This window comes from Toxotes jaculatrix, chromosome 21 (assembly GCF_017976425.1).
Source record: "Toxotes jaculatrix isolate fToxJac2 chromosome 21, fToxJac2.pri, whole genome shotgun sequence".
NCBI classification, from domain to species: domain Eukaryota; kingdom Metazoa; phylum Chordata; class Actinopteri; family Toxotidae; genus Toxotes; species Toxotes jaculatrix.
Genome location: NC_054414.1, coordinates 1,264,301 through 1,290,795, shown reverse-complemented (window position 1 = coordinate 1,290,795; position 26,495 = coordinate 1,264,301). Strand labels below are relative to the sequence as shown.

Sequence of the window (26,495 nt, the reverse complement as noted above, 5' to 3'; positions counted from 1 at the left end):
TTTTCAGACAGGTAGTTAGCAACCTGGTAACTAGCTGGAGGTAATGACACTAGTTGGACGTCTCAGTCTGTGACTAAAAAGAATGACATGATAGCTCACAGTTAGAGCGGGGGAGCTGTCAGCAGAGTCACTGAAGGGTTGTTAGATAATATTTGCTCTGACACTGGCTGACGTTCGTTAATGCTAGTTTGTCGCCGTTGGCAAAGATTTCTTTGATTATCAGAACATAAATAGATACTTAATTATAAATAAATAAACTGACTGATAAATTGAAGGCATTTATTGAATAAAAAGCCACAGTATTCCCTGTTAAAATGACTGCATGGTCTCAGCCTTTCAAAAAAAAACTAGCAGGTTTTTGCTTATATAATGTCTATTCAGATGTGTGTGTGTGCACATGAGAATGCGTGCATGTAAGTAAATAATATGCAGTATGCTTGTGAGGGTACGTGTGCTCCATTTTGCAGGAGGCAGGCGGTGTGTGTGCGTGCGTGCGCGCGAGCGCTCCTTTTTTTCTTTCGAGCCAGGAAACATGCAATTTGAAACGGTGGGATGGTGGAATTTCTAACCCACATGCTGTAGCAGGCGATGAAGACACGTGAGCCGGTTGACCTCAAACCATCTCTGAGAGAGACAGGGGGGGAGGGGGGAGGCGGTGGCGGTGGTGGTGGTGGTGGGGGGTAGCACAGTGGTGAAATACAGACACAGCCGGGAGAAATAAGAATAAGAAGTGTGCATTAAACAGAGGAAGAAAGAGGCAGCGGAGAAGGAGAGGCTGCGAACAGAACAAATATATCTCTGGCGACAAAACACGGAATAGGGGTTCAGTTTCCCAGAGCAAGGCATGGGCAGTGAGAGGGTTGGGGGTTCTCTTCCCACAAAAGGGGGACACGGATACAAACTGTATTCACAGTCAGATCCTCAGATCAGGGCACTGGAAGGAGAGAAACAGAGAAGAGCGCAAGAGAGAGAGAGAGAGAGAGAGAGAGATGGAGGACGGAGGTTCACTGTGTCTGGTTTCAATTAACATGCTCAACAATCCTGCTGTGTTTGTCTCTTGGCTTTCACACATGAACATGTGAGGGGAGTGTGTGTGTGTGTGTGTGTGTGTATAGTCGTACCTCTATCTTTGTGAGGACCAGTTTGAGTTATAGACCTTCAGGATGGAGGACATTTTCGCTGGTCGTCACTTTCTCACACAGCGTTTGAGGGTTAGGATTGGGGGTTGGGCTTTGGCATTTAGTTTGAATGGGTAAAGTTAGGGTAAGGGGCTATTGAAGGCATTATGTCAGTGATTGTCTTCACAAAGAGAGAAGTACAAGTTTGTGTCTGCAGCAGGCTATATAGGATAACATATAGAATACATGTGCCAGTATCACATACAACACTCATTGCAACACATATAATGTCTTAACCATATACATATATTCATAGATTTTTTTCTTTCTTATTTAAGAAATGAAATTATGATATAGAGCTACCTTATGGTTGTTCTGTGTTGCAGTGGTTCTGTTAGGTATTGTGAGTCTTATAGTGAGTATGTTCTGTTATTGAAGTATTGTTTAAAAAGCCTGCTGGGGGACCGTAGGTAAGAGTAGCCACAGGTAGAATACAGTGGGTGATGAGGATCTAAACTAAGTAAACAAATGAAAAATCTCTGGCTGACATTTATGCTGACAAACCAATGACTCGCACTATAAAATCTTGGCACACAAGCATCACTTAAAGCGTGGCTGCCAGTTAAACTGCAGACTGCTCACCTCTGTCTGGACAGCTCCTGTTATATACTGCAGAGAAGCTGCTTTCTGAGGAGAGAGAGGAGGGCAGTCTACAGCTCTACCTGTTTCATTAGTCAGTGTGCAGAGCTGCCCTGCACATACTAACGGCGACTGTCACACAGTAGACTCCCAACACAAACGTGTCTCCACAAGCTGGTTTTGAAAAATGTTGTTTAATATTATTTTCTGAAGTATCTGCGTGTAAGACTTAAAACTTAAAACACCGGAGTCATTATTCTCAATTATTGAGCGAATAATCCATGTTTCTGACAGACTTATGCTGATATACAGTGAATATAATGTCATTATAGCATTCAGTTTCTAAAACTCTGTCACTGTCAGTCCTCCAGTTGTTATTATATATAATTATTTAGCTGTATTTTTTTTATTTTAATGTAATTTAAACATTCATTTTGTACTTCACTGCATAGTAGAAACACTTTCATGCTGTTCCTGTTTGAAACCAATAGACATCATTGCTTCCTTTAACCATAACCACACATGTATTGAAATTACAATGTTTGGGAAAGATTCATTGCTACATTGCTGTAGTTTAAGTAGTTCAAAGCTTTTTTTTTTTTTTTCCTCTGACAAGGCACATTGCGCGTTCTGCTTCTCTGCTGGGTCAATGTCAAGCAAACGCACATATCAGCACATCAGCTACACATGGACACACACACACTGTTTTTGTTGATGTTTGTTTCATATAGTTTTGGGTTGAGTCACGTCTTCTCTGTCTGTTTTTTTTTTTTTTTTGTTTGTTTGTTTGTTTTTTTGGAATCAGCTGTATGTCTCAAACTTCAGTCCAAGTCCACATTCAAACAGATCCTGTGTCTTCTTAAGCTTTTCTTTTTACTAAATTTACATAGAAAGGGGACATAAAACAGTTTCACGTGACTGTTCCTTATAAAGAAAACTTAAAAATTCAGCAGTTTCAGGGATGAAAATATTGTTCCTTTTTTTCTTGCTTTTGGACAGTGGAGTTGGTGCTTTGTCCAGCTTGTCCCCTTGTTGAAATGTGGACTGTTACTGTCCATGGTTTTGGCTCCACAGACCCAACAGTAAACAGGCCTTGTAATAGCAAGACCATTCTTATATTTTTGGGCTCCAGAATAGCACAGTGAGGTTAGACTCTCATGTGCTGTGTAATTAAGCCGGAGCTAAATTTAAACCAATCTGTGATTAGATTTAACAAGCCTACAAACATAGACAGCACTGCAGCTTCTACACGTCACGTACATGCATACAGCATGTCTATGCACACACACGTGTTTCTATTGGTTACTGTAGTTGTACTTGGAGTGGAAGGGAGAAAGCATGCTGATGAACTGCAATATGAACAGGGCGCACTAAAGCTTCTGAGCTCATGTTTTGGTACAAGTGCTGCTGAAAGACGTGTTTGTTTTTGGAAATGGACACACACACACACACACTTACACTTGTGTACACACAGTGGCCTTGTCAGTGCAGGGCTGACAAGTGGTCGTAATGATGCAGAATTCTGAAAAGCGATTTTCTGTGATGTCAGTCACTGGCCCTGACATGAACCCAGAAAAATCCAGCTCAGTCTAGAGCTGTCCGTCACTCTGTCTGCTGCCCCCCCCCCCTCTCTCCCCCTCTCTCTGCCTGTGCTCCCACACTCACCCTGTCACCAGCGTGGTTTTGTGGTAACTAATCATTAAAATGAAGAGTCTGAGGAAAATATCCATAAGGAGAGAAAGATGCAGACGGAGGAAGAGCATGAAAGAGAGACAGGAAGAGAACGGGGAGAAGTGTTAAGGCCAAGTCATGGTTTCTGCATCAGCATGTCCTCAAGGGTCTGCACAGAGTCTCTGTGGACTGTCTGCACTGAGACAAATAAACTGATAAATACTTGTTATCATGCACCAAATGTTTGTGTAGTTTATTTCCCATGCTTGGTCCTATTCTTTAATTGGTCAGTTTCCTTCTATATATAAAAACTTGTGCACTGCTCCTGCAGCTATTTGTTTCAAAGCTTGTGTCATTGCATGCCAAGCTTTGACGTCACGATCACTTGAATCAAGACGGTTGTTGTTGTTTGTCTTTAAAGCTCCAAGCTTAAACCCTGTCGACCTGGAAACAAATTTAGAGTTTCCTGCAATGCACGAGCCTCATTGTCAAAAGTACACACACACACAGCTTAGCATTCCCCTTGTACCGCAACCAAGGCTGCTGCGATAGCCACTGTGGTTGAAAGTCGTACATTTTCTTCTTGACTTGCTCGCTCGGTCTCTGCCTGCCTACTCTCATCATCAGTTGTGTCTAAGTCGGGACCTCTGGTTTGTTTTTTTGTTTTGTTTTTTATAAGCCTCGTCATCTTTGGAACACGGTGACAGCTAAATGGATCGTTTGATCATCAGTGTGTGATGAAGTGCAGGCGGGAAGAAAGCAGATTTTAACTGGACTACTCTTAAAAAAAAAAAAGGTCACATATACGACCATTTTGGTCACAGCCTGGAGCCCAGAGAGGGATGTTATAGTAGGGTTTCAGTTTATAAACCCCTCATTACAAAGATGAATGCACATTTGAGAATTCAGTGGTGCTAAAACCATAGGAATGGGTCTACAGAGATGTGGAAAACAGTGATATGGTCAGATGACTCATTCTTCACCATATTCTCTACGAGTGGACGAGTGCATTTGTGGAGTACACCAAGAGGGACGGGTACAGGCCTGAATGTTTGACACCTACGGTAAGAGGATCCCATGGTCCTGTTATGCTATGGGGGACAGTTTGCTGGCATGGTTTGGGTCCACTTGTCCCCTTACAGGGAGGGGATCACAGCAAATCGATACAAAGTGACTCTGAGTGATCCACTTTGTCCTAGAGAGAGAGAGAGGCTGCCTAGTTGTGGCTGACTTATGACGTGCTGGCTTTATCTGGCAGAGTTGTTTGGAGTTTTCGAAGGAGTTGCACACACAACTCCCTCCTGTTTGTACAGTAGCATCTAGTCTCACAGCACCACACACGTTTTAATGGCGCAGGCAAAAACAAGAGAAAATATAGTTTTGAAGATAAGACGATATATATACGCACAAGCTATTCCCTCTATGCTCTGAAGCCTGAGTCGACCCAAAGAGGGAGATTCAGTCCATCTGGCTGGTCGTCCTGTCCTGTCCTGTTCTCAGGTTTTGGATATGGCTGCTCTGTTTCTCTGGAGACCACAGTGTCTCCAGCCGTCATTGCCATATACATTCTAGAGCTCAAACATGTCGCTCGACTGTGTTTACACTGCTCACATTAGCTTTCTTCTTAGTTGTGTTTCTGTGTGTCTGTTACTGTCAGGCTCTGTCAGTATTTTGTTAACATCCCCAGTGTTTACTGCTCTGAAACCCACAGCGGAGGGAAAGCACTGATTTCAGACTACAGACACTGTAGAAGTGCTTAATCTGTCCCCTGTGGATGTGACTGTGACTGTGTGTATGTGTGAACACATGTGGTGCTAATGCCTGGTTAAACCACTGTACTGTTTAGGTCTGCTATCAGACAGATGGTGGCTAGCAAGCTGCAGCAGCCTCTGAGAGTGGGTGTGGATGTGTGTGTGTGTGATCTTTTCAGTAAGGCTCTCTGGCTGCAGTTAAAATTGGTGAGTGATAGAGTTTGGCACACTGTTTATATCATTATAGTACAGATATTTAAATAGCGTTGAGTGAATCAGCTGATTTGTGGAGTACTTGATTGATGTGAATCTTTGTAATCATTACAAAAATACCAAATGACTTCTTATTTCTGCTTCTATCAGTCTCATATCATTCTCTCTCTCTGGTCTGTTATGCTCCACCTAGCCCTTCACCTACATCCTCTCTACGTTTGCTGTCTCAGCTAATGCAGGAATCGGGCACCCTTTTTTTTAGCCCGTGATTTGGCCAAAGCGATGTCTTCCGGCAGCTAATGCTAGCTGAGGAGCTGAGAAGCATGCTCAAATATTGACTGACAGCCGTGAGCTCCCAATCCCTGACTTTGCCCTTCTCTGATTGGTTGGAAGGAGCGAGGCTTGCTCCGAAACAATGAATGAAACTGAAAATGAAAGATTGCTGATTCACACATTGGTATTGCGGCGTTTCCTGACAGTCTCTTAGGTGTTTAGGGGTCTGAGCAGCAAAACGGCTCTGTTGTGGTGACAAAAGTTTCACACATGCAACCCACAACTTTTCTAGACATCACCCAGAGGAGCTGTTGTGTGACAAAGCAAAGGGGCCGAACATAAACAGACTTTACCCTGACAGCTCCCTAGTGCAAAGTCCCTGTAACGTCCGATTGAGCCGATGTGTGAATAGAGCAGGTCATTGTCCGGAGAACTCACAGCGACTCTTGCGCGTTCTATACCCAGGCACCACCCCTCGCCCCAAACCAAATGGAGGATTTCCACTAGGTGAGAATGGGTCTCATGTGGAGTATCTCCAGCGGTGTACTGCAAGGTCAATGAAAGGTCAACGTCCAGGGAATCAGGTCCGGACATTGTACGGAGTTCATATGTGAAAACTTCCTCTGTGGTAGCTCCCACTACAGAAGGTGTCTCCAGGACATTTTCCCACGATGACACACACACACACACACACAAGGTGAAAACAATACCATCCACTCTGTTATGGCTGGTAATAAATAGATGTCTCCATTTGTTGGAGAATGAGCTAAATCTTTGTGCGTAGGACAGGCTGAGAGAGAGCCAGGAACACACGGAGCCTTAGATTCATCCTTTTATTTCAAGTATTTATGGAAACTGTTAAATTCATTGGCTGCCTCTAATGCTTTATCTTACATGTTCATGAAGCGGTCAGAATAAGGCATTTTAACTCGGAAGGCTTTTAAAGGATAAGCTCACCACGTGTATGTGCACCATTACATACAATCTGACCAGTGGTGTCACTGGGTTCATTTACTCGCTAGACTCGTTCTCTTCTCCCCCGGGGGGAGTTAGTCTGAACCAGCTGAGTTCCACCATCACCATCACATGTGTTCACTCAAACACATATGCACACACACACACACTCACTAATTTGTGTGTTATGAAAGTAATTGATTTAGCCAGCAAAGGAAGGAAAGAGGTTTCAGATTTTTCTGAACGTCTGAGCTGCCAGAAGATTGTTTTTTTTTTTTTCACACGTTCCATCTGTGGCACAGTCTGAACAGAGGCTGGTGACCTGCCAAAGTAACTAGTCAAGTTGGGTAAGCTGCCAGTCAATAATGACCGTCATTTGGCTGATTGTTTAGCGATCGTTTTAAAGCTCTGGGTGGACTGCTACACTCCCTGTCTGTTTGCTGCTACTATATGTTTTTATTAAACAGCCTCTAGGCTGCCTATGTCTGATTTTCATATTTCTAGAGGAAGTGTGGTAACCTGACATGAAATCCATTTGTTTATGCGGCTAATACGTGTCTTGTTCAGTGAATATGTGTGGTGGGCCGTCCTAGCTTAAATTAAAACATGTTTCTCTTGTTTTTCCTGCGATGGGAAAACAAACATCCCCTTACAAGAACAGTCAAATGTAAACACATTTTTTATTGGCAGAATACATTGGACTACAAACACCATTTTTAGTCTTCATTAAAATCATTGCCCTTTGTAATATGTGTGGTTGAATTAGTGTAATTGCTGTTTAAAGCCTCACAAAAAGCTTTATCTTAGTTAACCCAGTTAACTAGAATTTCATTTGTTCTCTCAGACATCAAGACACTAAATATTTAATCGCTAATACCTTGAAAATTTAAAATGTAATCATTCAGTTGTTGTGTGTGAACACAAGCAGATGCACAGACACACAAATGCAGGGATAAATGAACAGAGGGAGTACAACTATTCCGTTTGATAACCCTTCCTTAGCTTTTTTTTTTTTTTTTTTTGGAAGGTCTGACTGAATGACAGAATAAGGCAGCAGCCACATGTACTCTGGTGTTAGTGTGTGTCTGTGTGTGTGTGTGTGAGAATAGAAACACGACCCCCGTCTCTCATAGAACAACGTGAATTATCGATTACAGAAAGTCTGTGGGAGATGAATTGCGGAGGAGGGGAGCGCTGATGTGGTGTCTCATTGCTGTTAGCTGGGCGCGTTTCAGACGCTCAGCTCTGAATAGTCCACCAGATGTTGTTCTGTGTGCAGATCCAAGCCGTGAATGTGCTTCACATTACACACCCTCATTGTTCTACACGCCTGGCTTTCCAGCTTTAGGTCCAACAGTTAGACCGAGCTGAGCTTTTTGTGGAACTTTCATGGTCTTCCATCTTCCTGCCTTCATCCGTGAACGGAATGGTTGGCTTAGTTGTTACGGAGTTGTCATCATGTGACGCGAGAAGGGAACTTCAGCTCCTGATAACACGAGGTAAACTCAGACGTTTATGGTTGTTGCATTGATATTATATCGTAAACTACAACTCATTCCTTTTGACCTCTAATAGCTTTACTCTTAGAACTACATAGCATACAAAACCTGTCTGCTCACGGAGCTGTAATGTGTGCCTGACGGCTGTAATAACAGGCTGGTGTGTCCCAACTGTAACTCCCTCTGCAAAGTGAAGACGATGGAGGTAGAGAAGAGAAAGGGGGAGTGGGTGAAAGGGTAGTAACAGACAATTCAATTTGCCCAAGTGCCTGAAGTCGTGTGTCTCATGCTATGAAATGGGAGACGCGCTGTGTGTGTGTCTTGAGCCAGTTCATTCATGGTAATTAACACCACGAGAATAACAGCCTCTGGAAACAAGTTGTTCTACTCTCCTGGCTGCTGGAAACCGTCTGTGGGTGTGTTTGGACTCAGATGTCAGACAGGTAACACTGGAATCCTTCCACACCCCAAGCACGAGAGGGGAGGAGAGAATGATTGCGCTAATCAGACAACACCTCTCAGGCCTGTACACCAGGCTGCTAAATATTTCCAATACCATTCTTTCTTTCTTTCTTTCTTTATTTCTTTTTTCCAAAACTACAACGGCTGCCTGTGGGATGATTCTAATGAAATGCATTGGTTGGATTCCTTTCATATAGCAGTAATAATTAGTTTTTTATGCAATAGTTACGTTAGATATTTTCAGACCAACTGGAGGGGAAAACCAGAGGAAATGAAGGAACAGGCCGGAGGAGGAACCCCGGTCTTGAGGGCTCTTTCAGACCCTGCAGAAATCTGAACCTTACATTTGGCAAGTTTCCCCTCAAGAATGCAAGAAAGCCACTGCAGCATTTGCTGTAGCACCGCCAGTCCAGTCCAAAAATAGGTTGGTAGAGAATGCATGCTAATTATGGCCCATGTTCATTTTAATTTTAATGATAAAGCAAAAAAAAAAAGCAGCACCCACAAGAAGATATGAAACACTTCATCAGACTAGTTGTGTTTTTTTGTTGTTTTTTTTTTTCAAGATGATGATCCTCATTCCTCAAGCCTTGTGTGTGCTCTCATAAATGTGTCATGTCTCCCCCCTTTAAGGCATTAGGGCTTAATAATGTAGGTTAATGTTACAGCTGTTTGAGCATTTCAAAGGTAACTGGTTGTAGGTTGAAGCCAAGGCAAGGAGGGGAAGGGAAACCTGACTATAACCATAACAGCAGTACTTCTGCAGCATTCAAAGCATTCTGTTGTTTTGAATATGTAAATAGCATTTAGCATCATGAGTGTGGAGAGAGTCCCAGAACCAGAGAGAGAGAGAGAGAGAGAGAGAGAGAGAGAGAGAGAGAGAGAGCAGCTCATGAAGCTGTGAGTCATGCTGTTAGAGACGGGATCACGTCTGAGCTGGTGGAAGGTGTGAAGGAAGAAACTAAGGACATCAACAAGCTCCTCCGCCCATCTTCATCCTCCCTTTCTTTCCCTCCCCCCCCTCTCTCTCCCTCTCTCTCTCTCTCTCGTACAAGGCCGTTCCTTTGTAATAGCCTGAGACGTCAGAGACCATTTGTCTTCTGCAACACACACACACACACACACACACACACTCGTTCTTGTAGCTCTCCCAAACCTGACGCAGACCTACTTTTGCATGCTCGCTCAAATAGAGGTCTTTTTGTTCACCACATCAACCCCAGAGTTCTTTCTCTTGCTCTGTGTGTGTGTGCGTGTGTGTGTGTGTGTGTTAAATTGCTGCCCAGAGGCCTCCCCTCTGTCCTTTCGTGCTCTCTCTCTCTCTCTCTTAGAAACACACATGCACATTTTCTTTTCTCTTTTCTCCCTCCCTCCTTCATGCCACTTCTCCAGTCCCCACACACACACACACAGCTGAATCTTAGTGAAGTCACATGAATCAGTAGTAGGACCCAGCCCTGCACGGTCCACAGGGTATTCACGTGATGGTAATCTGACTAGCTGTGGTGTGTTAGTGTGTGTGTGACTGTGGTATTGGTGTGTGATTTGTGAGTATGACGTCTATTTATTTTTTTTGTAGTGTTTATTTTTGATATGATTTTTATTTGTCCCTGTTTGCAGAGTCTATTAATACTGGTGTGGAATCTGATACAGTACTTTCCCTGGGGGATGAATAACGTATTCATCCATCCATCTTTCTGTCTTTCTATCTATATCCGAGCCACATTTGTACAAATTGCATGTCATTTCAAATTTGTACAGGAAATGTGACAGCCCTGTAATAAATCTAGTGTAAGCATGTCTCGGGACATCACTAATACATTATGAGTGTATTTCTACCGAGCTGCCCTTTGTCCCCACTGTGTCTCTGACAGTCAGCCATAATTGAACGGCTCCTACTTCTGCTGTTTCACTGCCGTGACATCACTGTCCCACTGTGTCGTGTTTCACAATCACCCCTTTCCAGCTGATAACAGCTGGAGTTTGGCCTGTAGAAGCGAGATTATGTAACACATACAAAACAACGGAGAGTTCACATCAATCCGACGTAAAACACGAGACGTGAGCACAGCTGTGGTCTCCAGGCGTTTCATTACCGTAACGTTTAGTGTGCAGCAAACACACTTAGGTGTGTGTGGTTCTCCACTGCTCTGGTCTCTCACTGCTGAATTCTTAATCTTTACGTATTGTCCATCTTAAATGTCTCCCCGAATGTCCCCTGAATCACCTGTGACATCACCAGCTGTCATGTCCAGGCATTTCCACGGAGGCTATAGTAGAGGTTATTATATTTAAAAAAAAAAAAGGTCTTTGCCTAATTCGTTTAAAATATCAAATCTGATTTAAATGTCAGTGGTCTTTGGGGAATTGCTAACAAGAGACACACAGCATGAATGACTTTGACAGGGATCTCCCCTGGTTGCACTAGTGTGCCTAACATCTGCTTTTAAGCGCACCCAGGATTTTTCACAGTGCCTTAACTGCTGCAGTAACATGTTTTGTGACTGTTGCAAGCCATTCTTTGTGAACGGTACATATAAATGTGTATGTTGCAGGCTGTGACTCTGACTCTGAGCGAGATGGGTCAGGATTAGGTATTTCATACCAATTACATTTTCTCAAGTTCTGTACTTAAGAACAGTTTTGAGGTACTTTTGTACATTTACTTGACAGCTTTAGTTACTGGGGTACTTTTAAGATGAAGGTTTTTAAGCAATAGATAACATGGGAAGTTTTTACAGTACAAGAGATTGGTGAAGATTAAATCAGTGGTTTCCAACCTTTTTGTCTTCTTACAAGCAGCAGTGTAGTCACGGTTACATTTCAGATATCTACAGCTCCAACTGTTACAGTGATTTTTTCCCTCTGAACTTCTCACATTTTTAAATGATTTTTTTTTTAATTTAACCTTTATTTAACCTTTATTTAACCAGGAAAATCCCATTGGGATTAAGAACCTCTTTTTCAAGGGAGTCCTGGCCAAGATAGGCAGCAACAAATACATGGTTTCTGTTAAAACTGTTGAATGGAATAATGTTGTACGTAATACTATGTCAATCAGAGGAACCAAACCAGTACTGCTGCTAATACTTACGTACTTTTACTTAGGAAGGAGTAAAATGTACTCTCTGCCCCATGGTCTGGTTTAAAATGAACCCTCTGAGGCTGCAGCACCTGAACTGTGGAAAGCTCTGCCCACACCCTCACGGTCTGCTGACTCTGTGGGTTCTTTTCAAAGGCAGCTAGGTGTTTGTATCAGGCCTGTGTTTTATCTCTTTATTGCGTACTGTTTTTTTCATTCGCATGTACATTTGTGATCATAGCTTTGTACCTAAGTAGATCTGTGAAGCACGTTTGTCAGTCATGTCTGTCAGAGTTGGCTTTTTCATGTTGTAGTTTTTACAGTGCTGTATGGGAACTTTCTCTCCACCACGGATCTGACTGGGTCTGGGGGTGAACCTCTCAGGGTGTGTACGGTGTAATGGGCACCGCAGCATTTTTTTCTTAATGAAAAAAACAAGTGAATTGAATATACTGGTATGTTGTTGTGATGTTGCTCCAGGAGGAGGACAGGGTGTGGTTGCACATGCGCCTTGTTTTCTCCCCCCCCCCCCCCCCCCCCCCTCCAAGAAGAATATCAGGGGCGGGAAAAAAAGAAATAACGCTACACACCCACACAGACCTGGTAAATGTCAGGCACAAGCAGTGCGACCAATGAAAAATGTTTAGTCGCCGTTGACAGATTTTTGGTCGCACTCTGGAGCCTGGAGTCTCCACTATAAGTAATAAATTCAGTCAGAACATGCAGAAATGTCCCGAAGACTCTGATGTTGTCACTTGATCTCACACATTGTGGACACGTGTCAGAGGAGCAGGCAGCCCACACACTTCCATTGATGCACTGCAGAGAAAAAAAAAGGAAAAGAATCACAACATCCAGGTTATGTTTGCTTTGATCTTGATTTGAATTCACTCTGTTATCAGAATACTTTTTAGGAAATTACACAACACAGCTACAACCAAACAACAAAACATGTACTACAAACATATTTTGTTTCAGATGTTCCAGGAACACTGTTTAGTTTGTAGAGCAAAACTTTATTTTGAAAAGACAAAAAAAACATTAAAGCCTCTTTGGCCATGACTTTACTGTAAAAAATAAAATGCTCAAAACACTGGCATATGCACAATGAGAAAATAAAAATCCAAATATGTCAGTAATGCTCACCATTTGTTGTCAGAAGAACATCTTGTGGTTATTTTGATTGAAGACTATTGTAAGTAGCTCTCTGTAGTCCAGTGCTGCTGGTGCAGTGAGAAATTCCTGGATGACTGCAACGACTGCAGCCTGTGTCTGTTCCATCCAGGAAAAGCACAGCAGGCTGCAGATAGTCTGAAATGCACAGTGTGTGTCGGGGGGGGGGGGTGGTTATCATAGCAGGGCTCATACACTGTAGCAGATGCAGCCAGGTGATGCTGTTGCGCACACAGTGTAGCGTATAGGTTGAGTGTTTGTTTTTCATCCATTCCACTGCTCTTTGTCCAGTGAGGCTATAACTCACTGAGAAATCAGACCACTACCAAACAATGGATCTAAATGGTGCAGTGGGTAGCACTGTCGCCTCACAGCAAGAAGGTTCTGGGTTTGAATCTGTGGTCCGTGGCTTTTCTGTGGAGTTTGGATGTTCTCCCTGTGCTAGTGTGGGTTCCCTCTGGGTACACCAGCTTCCTCCCACAGTCCAAAGACATGCATTGGCGACTTTAAATTGTCCATGGGTGTGAGTGTTTGTCTCTATATGTCAGCCCTGCGATAGACTGGAGACATGTCTCTCACCCAGTGTCAGCTGGGATTGGCTCCAACCCACGGACCCATGACCCTTAAGAGGATAAGTGGTATAGATAATGGATGGATGGATGGATGGATGGATGGATGGATCTGAATGACTGACTCTAGTTTCTCAGTTGCGTTCTCCGTATGAGCTACACAACCAGCTAGCAAGGCTTAGCTAACAGACAACAGCTGACTCACTGCCACAGCAGCCTGAGAGGAACTTAAGAGTTTCTGTTTTGCATGTACTAAGGCACATACCTGATTAAGGTCTATTAGACTTATTGGACACTTAATTATTTGGTTCATAAGGTGCACTGAGCTGCAGGAAGATCAGAGGAGCATCCTGTTCCAAACGGTTGGCAAGGAACAGACACACATGTTATGTTCCAACCCAAAATAATCCTAATATCCTTGTCCCACATGTGAAGAAATAGCACTGTGTTGTTGTTGTGGTGGTTTTATTTTAGATTCTTTTCAGTGTTACCTTGTTCTTGTGCTTCTTTCAGTCTGATTTGAACACAAATCCAGGCCTGTTGTTTCTTTGAAGGTCTATGTGAAAGTTTGGCACAGAGAGTCAGCTCTGTAGGTGTGATGTAAAAAGTAAACAGGTCCTGTGTGTCTTTCTTCCTGTGCAGGACGAATTGAAATACACACACACACACACACACACACACACACACACACACACACACACACACACACACACACACACAAACGTGTGCAGTCTGCAGGCAGGCATGCAGGCAGGCTTGGAGAAGGCAACAGGGATTTTCCCATACTGCCTCTGCAGCGGCTGCCCTAGATTCCACCAAACGATTGTCTCGATGCAACTGGGCTATTATTAGAGCTGTATTATCAGGAGAGATGGAGTGAGAGGGGAGGAAGGAAGGAAGGGAAAAATGCGGCGAAGGAGAAAAAGTGGCCGAGAGAAAAAGGAAAAGCATGCCTTGTTTTTTTTTCTTCCGGTGCGTGTCCTTCAGCCCTTCTGCTGAATATTCAGCACTGTCTCTTTTGGTTTGTGTCATAAGCGTTCCCTCCAGTGTTCCATATTTAACATCTCTGCGTTGAAATACAGTATGTGGGGCGAGACAGCCATCTTCGTTTAGCAGCGTACATATGCTCACCAGTGTTGTTTCCGCCGCAGACAGAGTCCATTGGCTGGTTAACGGTGCCTGAACACGCAAATCAGACCTGAACACTTACAAATGAAGGGGAGACAGCGCTAAAGATTGGACTGGAGAACCAAATAGGATTTGCCTGCAGGTCTGAGTCTGCAAGTCAGACTCTGGATCATATACAGAAAGGCAGCAGTGGATTTGAAGAGGAAAAAGTCCTTTTTTATTTTTCTCTGACCTTTAATGTATACATTTGGTAATAACCCATGCTTTCTATATCACCGACAAAGCCTGTAATCTGAATAATGAATAATAAATGAATAATAATAATAATACTGTCACCTATTGTGTGTGTATCACAGCCTGATATATCTTATTTCTCACTGATGTGTCTCTAATAACACACCAGTGAGCCACACTTTAGCACTGGGTGACACATACCTTCATTACCATGAACACACACATTGCCGTTTATTTTGACTCTCACACACGCACACACACACACCGTCCTGCTGCCCCAAATACAAAGTAGAGCACCAAATGTGGATTAATGTGCTGCCACCTTTACCTCCTGTTTGATTTAAAAAAAAAAAAAAAAAAAAGTGTGTGCCATCTGTTTTTTGCATATTACTGGACAATTAAATTACACATATACATGTAAATATGCAATTAAATATATATGTGTGTGTGTGTTTGTGTATATAATTTGTATATGTATGGATATACACATTTAAGTGTATGTAATTTGTAGTTTAGTGGAATCAGTGGGCTTGGAGATGACTGTTGTGGCGTTTGTGTGGCACTGACACTTTGTTGGTGTGAGTATGAACTGAACATGATATTGATTAGTCAGGTAACAAAAATCGTATGAACTTAAGTGATATATTACAGAGAGGCGCCTCATTTCCTTGGAGCTGTAATGGCTAAGTAAACATATTTGCGTCGGACAAAAACCGCAGCGCGAACGCAGGAAATGTGGAAACACATTAAAGATAAACCAGATTCAGCCTGAAATCCTCAATCTCAGAAGGAAGTGTTTGAGTAAGTATTTTCCTAGTAATGAGTCTACAACAACAACAGAGCTATTTCTGGATGAGCCTTTTCCTTCCATCTCTTCCTTTCACCTCTCCTTCCCTCCGCTCTCCTGGGCCCCACGCATCCTTGCTAAGGAAGAGACGAAGGAGGAATAAAGGAGGATGGGGGAAGCTGGGTCACATCACTCTGCTCAAGGCTGTTTACTTTACCCCTCTCTCTCTCTCTCTCTCTCTCTTGCTCGCTCTCCATCTTTTTCTCAGTCCTTGTTTTTGAGTCTGCCTGTTTTTTTTTTTCTTCCTCTCTTCTCCTCGCTACTTTTCCCCCCTCATTTCTTTGAAATATCTGTACTTCATTTCATGTCCCTACACTTTCTGTCGTTCTTGCCATCTTGTGTCTGCTCTGGTTCCCATGTGGGTTTGACAGAGAGGTAGAGTGAGACAGAGACAGACCGAGAGAAAGAGAGAGGGAGGGGTAGGGAGAGATGACCTTGTAGAACAGGGGATGTCTCTTCATGCTGTCATTGGCTATTACTTCAGCTCATCTGCTCTCTTATTCCATTTCTCTCCTTCCCATTACTTACATCCCAGCGAACCTCCACAACAGAGCCATTCTGTCCCCCCTCTCTCTGTGCTCGGTCCTGTCTGTCTCTGCCGTGCTGGATCTTTAACCTGCTTTGGACCATTTTAACCACACTGAAGGAATTTTATTGGTGACTTAACTGACACAACATTCCAAATCTTTCCTTGACCTGAGCAGTTATGGGCATGTCGCTGCGATGTCCAACTGTCACCTGTGGACATCCACACTCTTTAGATCGTCTCTTTAGCCTCTCTCACTACAGGCAAGGGGAAAATAATGCATGCGTGCAACCACGTGCAACTCTTGGCTTATCAGTGAGACTGACCGACTGAACATGGCCACCTGTCTTAACTTCAGTGAAACTGTAATTTCACCCTGGCGGGAGCATTAAGTTGCCATTTTCCCTCACAGCAGGACCTAAAATACTGTTTGCACACATGATTAAGGAGTCGAACCTGAAGCCAGTTTTCGCCTCACGTGTGGGAGTACTTCCTCTCAAAAGGAGGAGGGGCTTGCCTCCAGAGATACCACATACCTTAATGTTTATTTCTGCTGCCCACCATGCTTGAAGCCACTACTGCTGCATTTTCCTGGAAAGCTGGTACAAGGTTGAAATAGTTGACATATTTGAAATAATTTCAACCCTCATGTTTGTGCGTACTTGTGGCATCACCTGATGCAAATTTGCGACTGTCCACGTCTTTGCGTTGACTTGAAAAATTCAGCACCTTAAGCTTCAGAATGCAGGTGGGCACATAACTTGCACGGCCCATTCCTCCTTCAGTGTAATAACGCATGACTAGCTGCTGCCGTCCCTCCATCTCTGCCCCTCCGTGTCTCTTTGTCCTCATTCGTCGTCATGTCTCACAGTTGACCCACCATTCTCTCTTCCAGCAGTTTCAGTAGTCACAATACCCTTACACACACACACACACACACACACACATACTCACACAGAGAGTCTCTCTGAGTCTCTGTGTTTTGTATTAGGTGAGAACATCAAACATGTCTTTGCCCACAGCAGCCCTACTTGAATTTCTGTTTTGCATGATGAGATTTCTCTCTCTTCATTTCTCTCTCTCTCTCTCTCCCTCTCTCGCTCTCCTTTGGTTGTTGGTAATTGCGAGGGGAAGCCAGCCAGCCAGCAGCTCAGCTACTCTGAAGCTGCTTCATATATTTATGTACCTCTGGGGGACCATCTCTCTATCAAAGTCTGTCTCCCTCTCTCCCCCCACTGATTGATATTCTTTAGCAGTAGAGAGCAGCAGCAGCAGCAGCAGCAGCATCATTTGGTCCGTTGTCAGGGACGAGGCACCTTGGTTACAGTGTTGTCAACCTGCTTGCCGTTATGGTAGGCTAGTCGCTGGGTTTCCAGGCAGATGACTCTCCTCTTTTTGTGTGTGTGTGTGTGTTCATCTCATCTGTCCTCCTCTTAATCATTTCTTCTCCTTCATGCTTCATTTTTTCTGCTGTCTGACACTGACGTCTGTCACTTCCTCTTCCTTTTCATCTTTTCCCTGCCTCTCTTTGTCTGTTTCCTTCCCATTGAATCCATTTCTTTCATCACCTCCTTCCTCTGTTGGTACTGCTCTTTCTTTCATTGACGAATAAACAACCACCACCCCCCCCAAAAAAAACAGTTTTTTACTTTTCTTTTCCCCTTATGTTGTTATTTACTTGCTCCTTACATAATTATTCCTTTGTTTTCTTGTCCTCTCTCATGCTCCTCTTAGCCTGAGCTATTCATACCTTGCTCTCACACATTCTTTTCCTGTTACCTCTTATTGTCTTATCTGTCTCTTCCCAGGACCTGCAGGTCTGAGCTCTCTATAATTTCACACCAGCACGTGAGCAACTTGTCTTTTACTGGCGTAGCTGCTCGCTGGTTTCTAAATACAAGCACTCTGATGGCTCTGTTTTTCGTTGTATTGTGCTAGACCTCATCGGCCACTCAGGGGACTCTTGCAGCGTTAATGTGTCCACTCCATCAGGACCCGTTGCGTCATATAAGCTAGCTGATGGCCAGCAGGCTGTTACATTTTCTGTTTCCAGCACAGGCGGTTTGTGGCAGGAGAAAAAAAATAAACAAAAACCACTGGAATACAAAGCATGAAAAGGTTCACATTCTCCTGTTTGTTTGAAATGAAAACAAGGTTTAAGCAATGGCTTGCATGTCCCAAGATCCTGTCTGTCTGTCTCATCCTAAGAAATATGTCTATCAATGTTTGCTGCAGGCTGTTAATAAGTAATATGCAGGAACATGAAGACTGTAGATTTAATTAAATTAAATGGAGAAATTCAGTGTTAGCACTTAAAATAGAAGCAGCAGAGGCTGAGATGTCTTGACATCTGTTCCCTTGTATGAGACAAGACCTAAAAGCACACGTACCTGCTTTTTCCATATTGCACCCCCTCCCCAGACTGCTTTGTAACAAAGCCTGTTGTTATAAATGTGCAGTCTCCTGGTGGGTCATGGTGGCCTAGTGGTCCAAGATGCACATATCTTGTAACTACAAAGTCCCAGATACTAATTCTCTCTCCATATTTCTAGCAGTGGAACATGGTGTTTTATTTTTTTTTATCTTTTACTAGTGTAACACAACACAACAGTGCTGTGTCATCAAATATCCCTTTCATGACAAATGCACAAAACAAACAATACCATGGTTTGTTTGTGTTTATGTTGGTTTCTTTGTGACATTTCCTCCAGCAGGGGTGGCTGTTGTTTCTGTCGTTGAATATCATGGCGTGAAGGTTTGGAATCGAATACCCCAACTAGTTGTCATTTTGTGAGTCCAATGCACACACACTTTGGACTATGTGTTCTATGTGTGCGTGTGCTAGTCTGTCGGGTTCCGGGGGGGTTGTGGGCTCGGGGTAGGGTGGGGGTGGGGTGGGGGTAAAAAGGGGATAAAGGAGTCTTTTTAGCCCAACTAGCCGACATGTTTTCTGTGCAGTCAAGCTCAATAAATCAGATTAGAGTTTTTGGAGAACAGGATAGAGCTTACAGTGTGTGTGTGTGTGTGTGCGCATGCGTCTGCGCATGTGTCTGGACGTGATTTACAGCAGGGCAAGGCTGAGGCTGAGAGACAGACAGAGAGAGAGAGAGTGGAGGAGAGAGGAGGACAAGGGTCGAGTATGAAGTCATCAAAAAGGGTTAAAATGCAATGACGCCATTACCGCAGATGGAAAGTGGGTGAGGATCGTGGACTAATTGATCCAGGATTGCTGGCACTTCACATTAAAGAGAGATAGGAGTATCATACAAATACACACAGCTTCATCTGTGTCCTCATGTCTCGTCATGTTGTCCTCTTAGTGGAACCAGTCACTGTAAAGCCTCTGTTTCCTGTTTGTTTTCTATATTCTGAATGTTCTATATTATGTGTTTTCTCTAGCTTTTCTGTGCCGTTCTATTTAAAAGGCAGATCGCGCTGCTCTCTCCGCATTGGCCGTTTGTGCTTTCACGCCTCCTGCTCATTGGCTGTCGGCAGCCTCTCGTGCAGCCAGCCAGAAAGCAGCTCTGCAGCCGTTAGTGATGGGCAGATTATACACTGTGCAAAAGCTAAACACACATTCACATATACCCGTATATATACACAGTCATGTAGAGAGCATGAACACACAGAGACATTCACAGAGACACTTTAAACATACACTCACTGAGCACTTTATTAAGAACACCTCACCAACACTGGGCAGTTCCTCCCTTTGCTCTCTTTGATCCCTCAAGATGTTGGAAACCTTCCTCTGAGATCCTGCTTGGTTCTACTGGATTCAGGTCTGGAGACTGGGGGAGGTCCACTGAAGTTCACTGAGCTCACTGTCATGTTGATGAAACCAGTTTGAGCTGACTTTAGCTTTGTGACATGGAGCATGATCCTGCTGGAAGTAGCCTTTAGAAGATGGTGAACTGTGGCCATGAAGGGATGAACATGGTCAGCAACAATACTCAGACAGGCTGTGACATTCAGACCATGATTGATTGGTATTAAGGCCCAAAGTGAACCAAGAAAACATTCCCCACACCTTCACACCACCACCACCAGCCTGGACTGTTGACACAAGGCAGGTTGGGTCCATTGATTCACTGATTCCAATTCCAGATCACCATCAGACCAGGCTACGTTTTTTCCAGTCTTCATCTGTCCAGGTTTGGTGAGTCTGTGTCCACTGCAGTCTCAGATCTCTGTTCTTGGCTGACAGGACTGGAAACCTGATGTGGTCTCTACTGTTACAGTTCATTCACCTCAAGGTTGGACATGTTGACGATGCTTTTCTGCTCATCACAGTTATAAAGAGCGGTTACCTGAGTTACGGTAGCCTAATACAGTGCTCTGGGAGTGTACCTACACAGCAGTGTTCACGCTTTGACATTGAGCGTGCACACCCTCTTCACTTTGACTGTCCTCTCACTCCTCTCTGTCTGGCATTCTCATACCCTGTAATTTAACCTTGTAATGTTGTGTGAATAGCGATATACAGCAGAGTTTTTCAGAGTGTGGGAAAGTGAGCCTCCCCTCAGAGAACAGAAAAACAGCTGTCATCTTTTAAACACTCACTGTTTGAATAAAGGTTCAACCCTGAAAGACTTTTAAACATCTCATCCACCTTCACACTTTAACTGTGGGCTGCTCTCACTTCAGATTATTGAACAGTTAATCCTCCACAGTCCAGTAACTAAACAAGTAGTCCTGCTAAAATAACCTCAATTCAACAAAACCATACATTGTAAAACATAACAAAGTCAGTTGGGCAAACCAAACCATTACTGGGCATCATGCATGGCTTTTCACTGCTTGTCGTATCACGGTCTCAACACCCGGACATGCTCTCGGCAGTAAACTGATAGCCAGCTTTGCCTCCTTGTTTTGCTCACCCCTCCTTTAGTGAGGACAACGGGTCTCTGTCTTTGATGCAGGTAGGCGGTTGATGCAGGGATGCATTGTAGAAAGGAATAAACTGAGATCATCCTCCAACCTGCAGCATCGACTGACACTTGCTTTTAATCATGAGCAGTGACAGAAAACCTGCACTCATACACATGAGTGGAAGTGAAGGGGATGAGCACTTTTCTAGCCTTTTTGGAGAGGTGACGCTTCACTCCTCTTTTGTTTCAAGTCCATATTGGAGGTTTTTTTTTTTTGCTGGACCAGTACATCACTGGGATTTCTCACCCACTGATTTGCCGAGGTTCTCCTCAGATCAGATGCCACGTCTTGAGATGGTGGTGCTGGACGGTAGTGTCAGACTCTGGGATAACATTTAGCTCAGCAGCAGCAACAGCAGCAGTAGCTTCTCCCATCATTACCGAACACATATCTCACACTGTGAAAACCACAGATACATGTCAGTACTGAACAGGCTGAACAGAAAGCAGTGAGCAGTATGGTATTATTATTTAGTGAAGACACAGTGTGTTCCTCCCTTTGAGTCAAATGTACATTTTTAGTATAGCACTAGTAAAAAATATACACAAATCAATTAATTAATGTTAGCTAATTAATGCTAAATGATAAGTGGTTTCAATGTGATGTAACAAACACAGGTAGGGTCGTCAGGTGCTCTGCTACAGAATCTGGGGCTCCAGCTTTGAGCTCCTGAATCGCTCAGTCTCACACACACACACACACACACATCTGCACAGTGTGGATCAGGGTTGTACCGGCTGGTCAGTGGTCAGCCTCATTCCTGTGTGTAGGTCAGTGTCTTTAATGGGGGCTATCAGCAGGTCTTAAGAAGAGAGTGCCACCCAGCCTGTAGTGATAGTGGGAGCTGATATTGATAAAATCAGATGCTGTACAGTGTTGTGAGTGTGGCATCTGCTCTCCTTTGTTCTCTCCCTTTGTCTCTTCTTCTGCTCACTGTTGGCGGGTAGGAGCCTACTGAATCAGAGCTGTGTGTGTGTGTGTTCATGGCCAGTGCTCACTGCTGCCTCCAGTTACTGTGGCAACCGACTCACCCACCAGACACTGAGTTTTCCCTTTTTTTTTTTCCCTGGCATGTGTATGTCTTTTTTTTCCTCAAATGAATACTCGGTGTACTCAGTGTTGCTGTTTGTGTGTGCGTGTCTTTGTGTAGACAGAATACAGTGTCATGCCTGCTCTGCACGTGTCAGGGTTATTAATATGCTTGCTGATGGCGGTGAGCGCGTGCAGACAGATGACACCTATCCCGCGCGTGTACTGTGTATGTTCACAAACGGCAGATGCCAAAGCAGGCAGCAGAAACAAAGACACCGCAGCATAGAGCCGCATGTATTTAAAGCGCTTGCTCTGCATGTTTGTGGTGAGGTGTTTGTGTTTGTTTTGCAGAGAGCTACAAACACATAAACCTGAGGCTTAGGTTTGTTCATTGATACTTTGAAGGATCAAGACTTGGTGTATAAGCATTGCTGCTCTGGTACACTCACACAGACTCAGTACTTCAGTCGTTGTGAGGTCACTCATTGATAAAAAAAAAAAAAAAAAAAAAACAGGTCTGAACCCTGAAACAGCCCTTTGAAGTTGTGAGGACCGACCAGAGCGTCCTCACTTTCCCAAAATGTCCTCACCTCTTAAGGTCTGTGCTTAGACTGGCCCTCACAAAGATAGACCTACAAGCGCACACACACACACACGTGCGCGCACACACACACACATAAACCTATTGACACAACAGGCTTAACAGGAATGTCTCACTCTCGCTGTCATCATCCGTCTTGTTCCTGTCAGAGAGGCAGAGTGAAATCAGCAGACATAAACAAGGCTGGTTGTCGTGTTAGGGACGCACAATTCATATTGTAATAATAATCATAATGAGGAGCATACAAATAGAAGAAGGTGCATGATTGACTCATTGCATCTGGATTTTCTTCTGTGCGTCAAATCAGGTTCTCACAAATAAACTGTCAGGCCTATCACCAGTGTGCGTTATCACAGGTGCTGTGTGTGGCAGCACACACGGGTACACAAAAATGAAAGCAGTTTGTATTGAATTTAAAATGTTGACATGCAATAACAATGGGCGGGATTAGAAACTTGAAGCTGTGCATAACTCAGACAGTAGGTCTGATTATGTGCTTTCTGAAGGGTGTGAGTGATAATAAAGTCAGACTTGTTGGTAGCTCACCCCTTTGTGCAGAAGGTCCCTGCGACAAAAACACACACACACACACACAAGATACAGCACAAATATAAGGTGTGGCACATTGTCAAGTCTGTAAAGAAGAGGTAAAGAGCTGTTAATTCAAATAAATTAATGACGTGAGACTCAGGCAGTGGCAGATAGAGGTTAAACTTTGTAGTGTGGAATTGATTAAAGATGAAGGAGTAGATATTGGATGGTTGAGTGTGTGGGAGTGATGGGTTAAATCTGTGTCCTGGAATGACTGCTGTTGATGCGAGTGAAAGAGAAAGATAAGCGATGGAGGTGTGGAGGGAGGTGGGTCAGCTGATAGAAACATGAAGGATGGATCCAGGTAGCAATGAACAGGTGAGTAGTAATAAACAGGTAGATACTGATGTCGCTGCCTTGATGTAGAGAGTGAGGAACGGGGGTGAGTTATGTATAGGAAGGAATGAGGGAACAGGGAGAGAGAACGTAAGATGGAAGAGAGAGTGAAAATGAAATGAGGCGATGAAGAGGGAAAGGTGCCTAATGCAGACACACACACACACACAGAAGATAAGCTGATAGTTGTGTAAACTATTCAGTTTTTTATTCTGTTATAAAATGTGAAAATCCTAACCCGCCCTCAGTTGACAAACGTGTTTTCTTCTCCTTCTTCACCTCCTTGTCCTCCAAGCCAAAGTCCTTCTCCCTTGTGTCCTTCTTTTCTTTTCCATCTTTTCTTCTTCTCTTGAAGTGTTTAATGCTTTTATGTAGGTCTTGTTGCTAAGCGGTTGCAAGGTCAGCGTGCACTGTAGAAAATGTTGCGTAACAATGCCAAATGTTCCACCTGAAACCAACTGTCTGAACAGTTTTATGCAGCTTTAATCCAAGTCTCTGCTCTCAGCTGGTGGAGTTTTTTGTGTGTGATGTTGTCATTGAACTTCCTCTCTCTCTGTGTGGTGCGCAGGTATATGTGGAGTTTGATGACCAGGAGTGGGAGAAGAGAGAGTGGGTCAAGGTCTATGAGGATTTCCAGCTGTTTCTACTGGAGCACCAGCTGGTCTGGGCCAAGAGGAAGGAGGGAGCAGCAGCAGCAGCAGGAGGAGGAGGAGGAGGTGGAGCAGGAGCAGGAGCAGGTGGAGGAGCCGGAGGCCTGCTGCAGGCAACCAAGGCCAAACACATACAGTGGCCTGCCCTGGTAAGACCTTTGTTTTCTATTTCTAGGCTGGACACAGTAATGAGAATATGTTATGACTAAGCTGTCTGTGATGTTAAACACCTCAGTTTTTACCACAAAGTGTTGCAGGCTCTTCATCTAAACACAAAGCCTCAGGGTCACTGTTCATCCTCCCTTTGTGTTGTTGTAGTGTTGTCCCTGTGTTCTTGGATAGAGGTTGTTTCTGAGTGGCAGTAACCAGCTTGGTCTCCATCGGTTTTGTTTTGCTGAGCCTGACACTAGTACTATTTCTGCTCTGCTGGGGTCTGTTTGAGCTTCTAAAGGACTTGCACACACTTTAGTTTTTGTTTCCACTTCAGGAGCTAGAGATAAGAGGGCGTCCGTCAAGTGGAGGAGAGATACAAAGCCTCATGTGCCGCTGTATTTGTTTCACCGCAGTTAGGAAACGGTCAGAAAGAAATAACCATCAGACACTGAGCAGATCGAGCTCATCTACACAATATATACACTATGTACAAAGAACAATACGACGCACCTATTGCTTTGTGTGTGAAAATAGAGTCTTAAACAGCACTGTCATTCTGTTACTGGTCTAATTCGCGGTTATTCAAATGTGGATGTGCTTATGTAGAAGGAAGCTGCAGAAGACTTGAATTACTAGTTTTCTTACACTCTCCAACACACTGGGCTGGCTGGTAGTGGAAACACGCAGGAGTTATAACTTAGGATTGGTGCTGATAACTTGGGGGTAGTATTTAAAATGCCAGAGCTAAAGGGAAAATGTTTGGGTTTACTGTGGGTCAGAGCTGCAGGGCTGCTGAATGAGGAGTGACTGTATATAGAGGAGTGACTGTTGGGAGTAAAGCGGCAGCTGAAACCACGTATAAAATGCATTTGTCTGACAGTGGTTTCAGTTTGAATGTGCTGCTCTCTACTGTCTGTTGTGTCTGTCTGTCTCTGTGTGTGTGTGTGTGTGTCATTATCAGTGAACATATTAGCACTCTGATGCCAAGTCTGCTCTGTGTCTCTGTCATCTCACACACACACACGCGCGCGCGCTTTGGTGTGGCAACAGTGTGGTCGCTGTGGTGTTTTTGTTGTTTGTATGTCACACCGTTTCTCGCACGCACGCTGTGTCTCACACAGACACACACTTCAGACGACAGTGGTCTGTGTAGACGTGCTAGTGCCGCACTTGTGTGTGTTTGCATCAGGCCGTGAACTCGTATTTTTTTTTAGTTTAGTCTGTCCCTGACCCGAGGGATTTGGTTCATAAATGTTTGACATTGATGGCATTTAGTTTTGGACTGTGTGCATGTTTGTCTGTGTGTGTGTTTGTGTGTGTGTGTCTGGCAGCGGCTGCAAGCGCGTGCATGGAAATGTGATTCACTGTTTTGATTATGTAATAGCAGAGTGAGTGCACAGCGCCATCTGTCACACGCATGGGAGATAAGAGTTCAAAGACTTCTACACACAGTTTTTCACTGATTTTTTTTTTTTTTTTCCCCTCCCTCCCTGACTCCTCCTCCTGTTTTTGTTTCACTCATTCGTCATATCAGTGCCCCCTCTGCTATTGTCATAGCAACAACATCAAAATCTAGTACAGACACACACACACACGCACTTATAGTGGGAAATGAAGCTGTAAGCCTGAAGAAGCTGCGAATAACAGATTTTTAGAAAATCCAATATTAGATTACACATTAGGTTTTAACTGACATCAATGACACATTAAACAGAACGTGTGAGGAGCCTTTTGTTTTCATTACGGCTGAATGTTTGTGTTGTGGCTTGAATGTTCTTTTCATCGAAAGCAGCACCTTTCAGACAAAAGATCGTTCAGTCAATAGCTCTACACACACTCACACTGGAATACAAAGGCTTCACTTTGTTTTCCAGCTCTACTTTTCTGTTACTGGTGTTAATGGGAGTTTTACCTCAGTGGGTTTGTCTTGTTATCATGATATATTTTACCCAGATGAAGTACATTTAACGTGGCAGACAAAACTCCCAGTTCAGTATTTCTGTACATTTCCACAGCACTGATTCCATCAATATAACAATCGTCATGTCACACTCACCACCC

The 26,495-nt window shown here is 43.8% G+C and overlaps 1 protein-coding gene across 2 annotated transcripts in view; it reads left to right on the top strand.

Moving 5' to 3' along the window:
- The window catches only part of jmjd1cb (jumonji domain containing 1Cb), a 95,047-nt gene that overhangs the window by 18,987 nt on the left and 49,565 nt on the right, over nucleotides 1-26,495 (top strand). For both annotated transcript variants that reach the window (XM_041066747.1, XM_041066746.1), the window contains exon 2: nucleotides 24,200-24,430. In XM_041066747.1, the coding sequence (XP_040922681.1) occupies nucleotides 24,200-24,430 (231 nt within the window). The remainder of the gene's footprint in view (nucleotides 1-24,199; nucleotides 24,431-26,495) is intronic.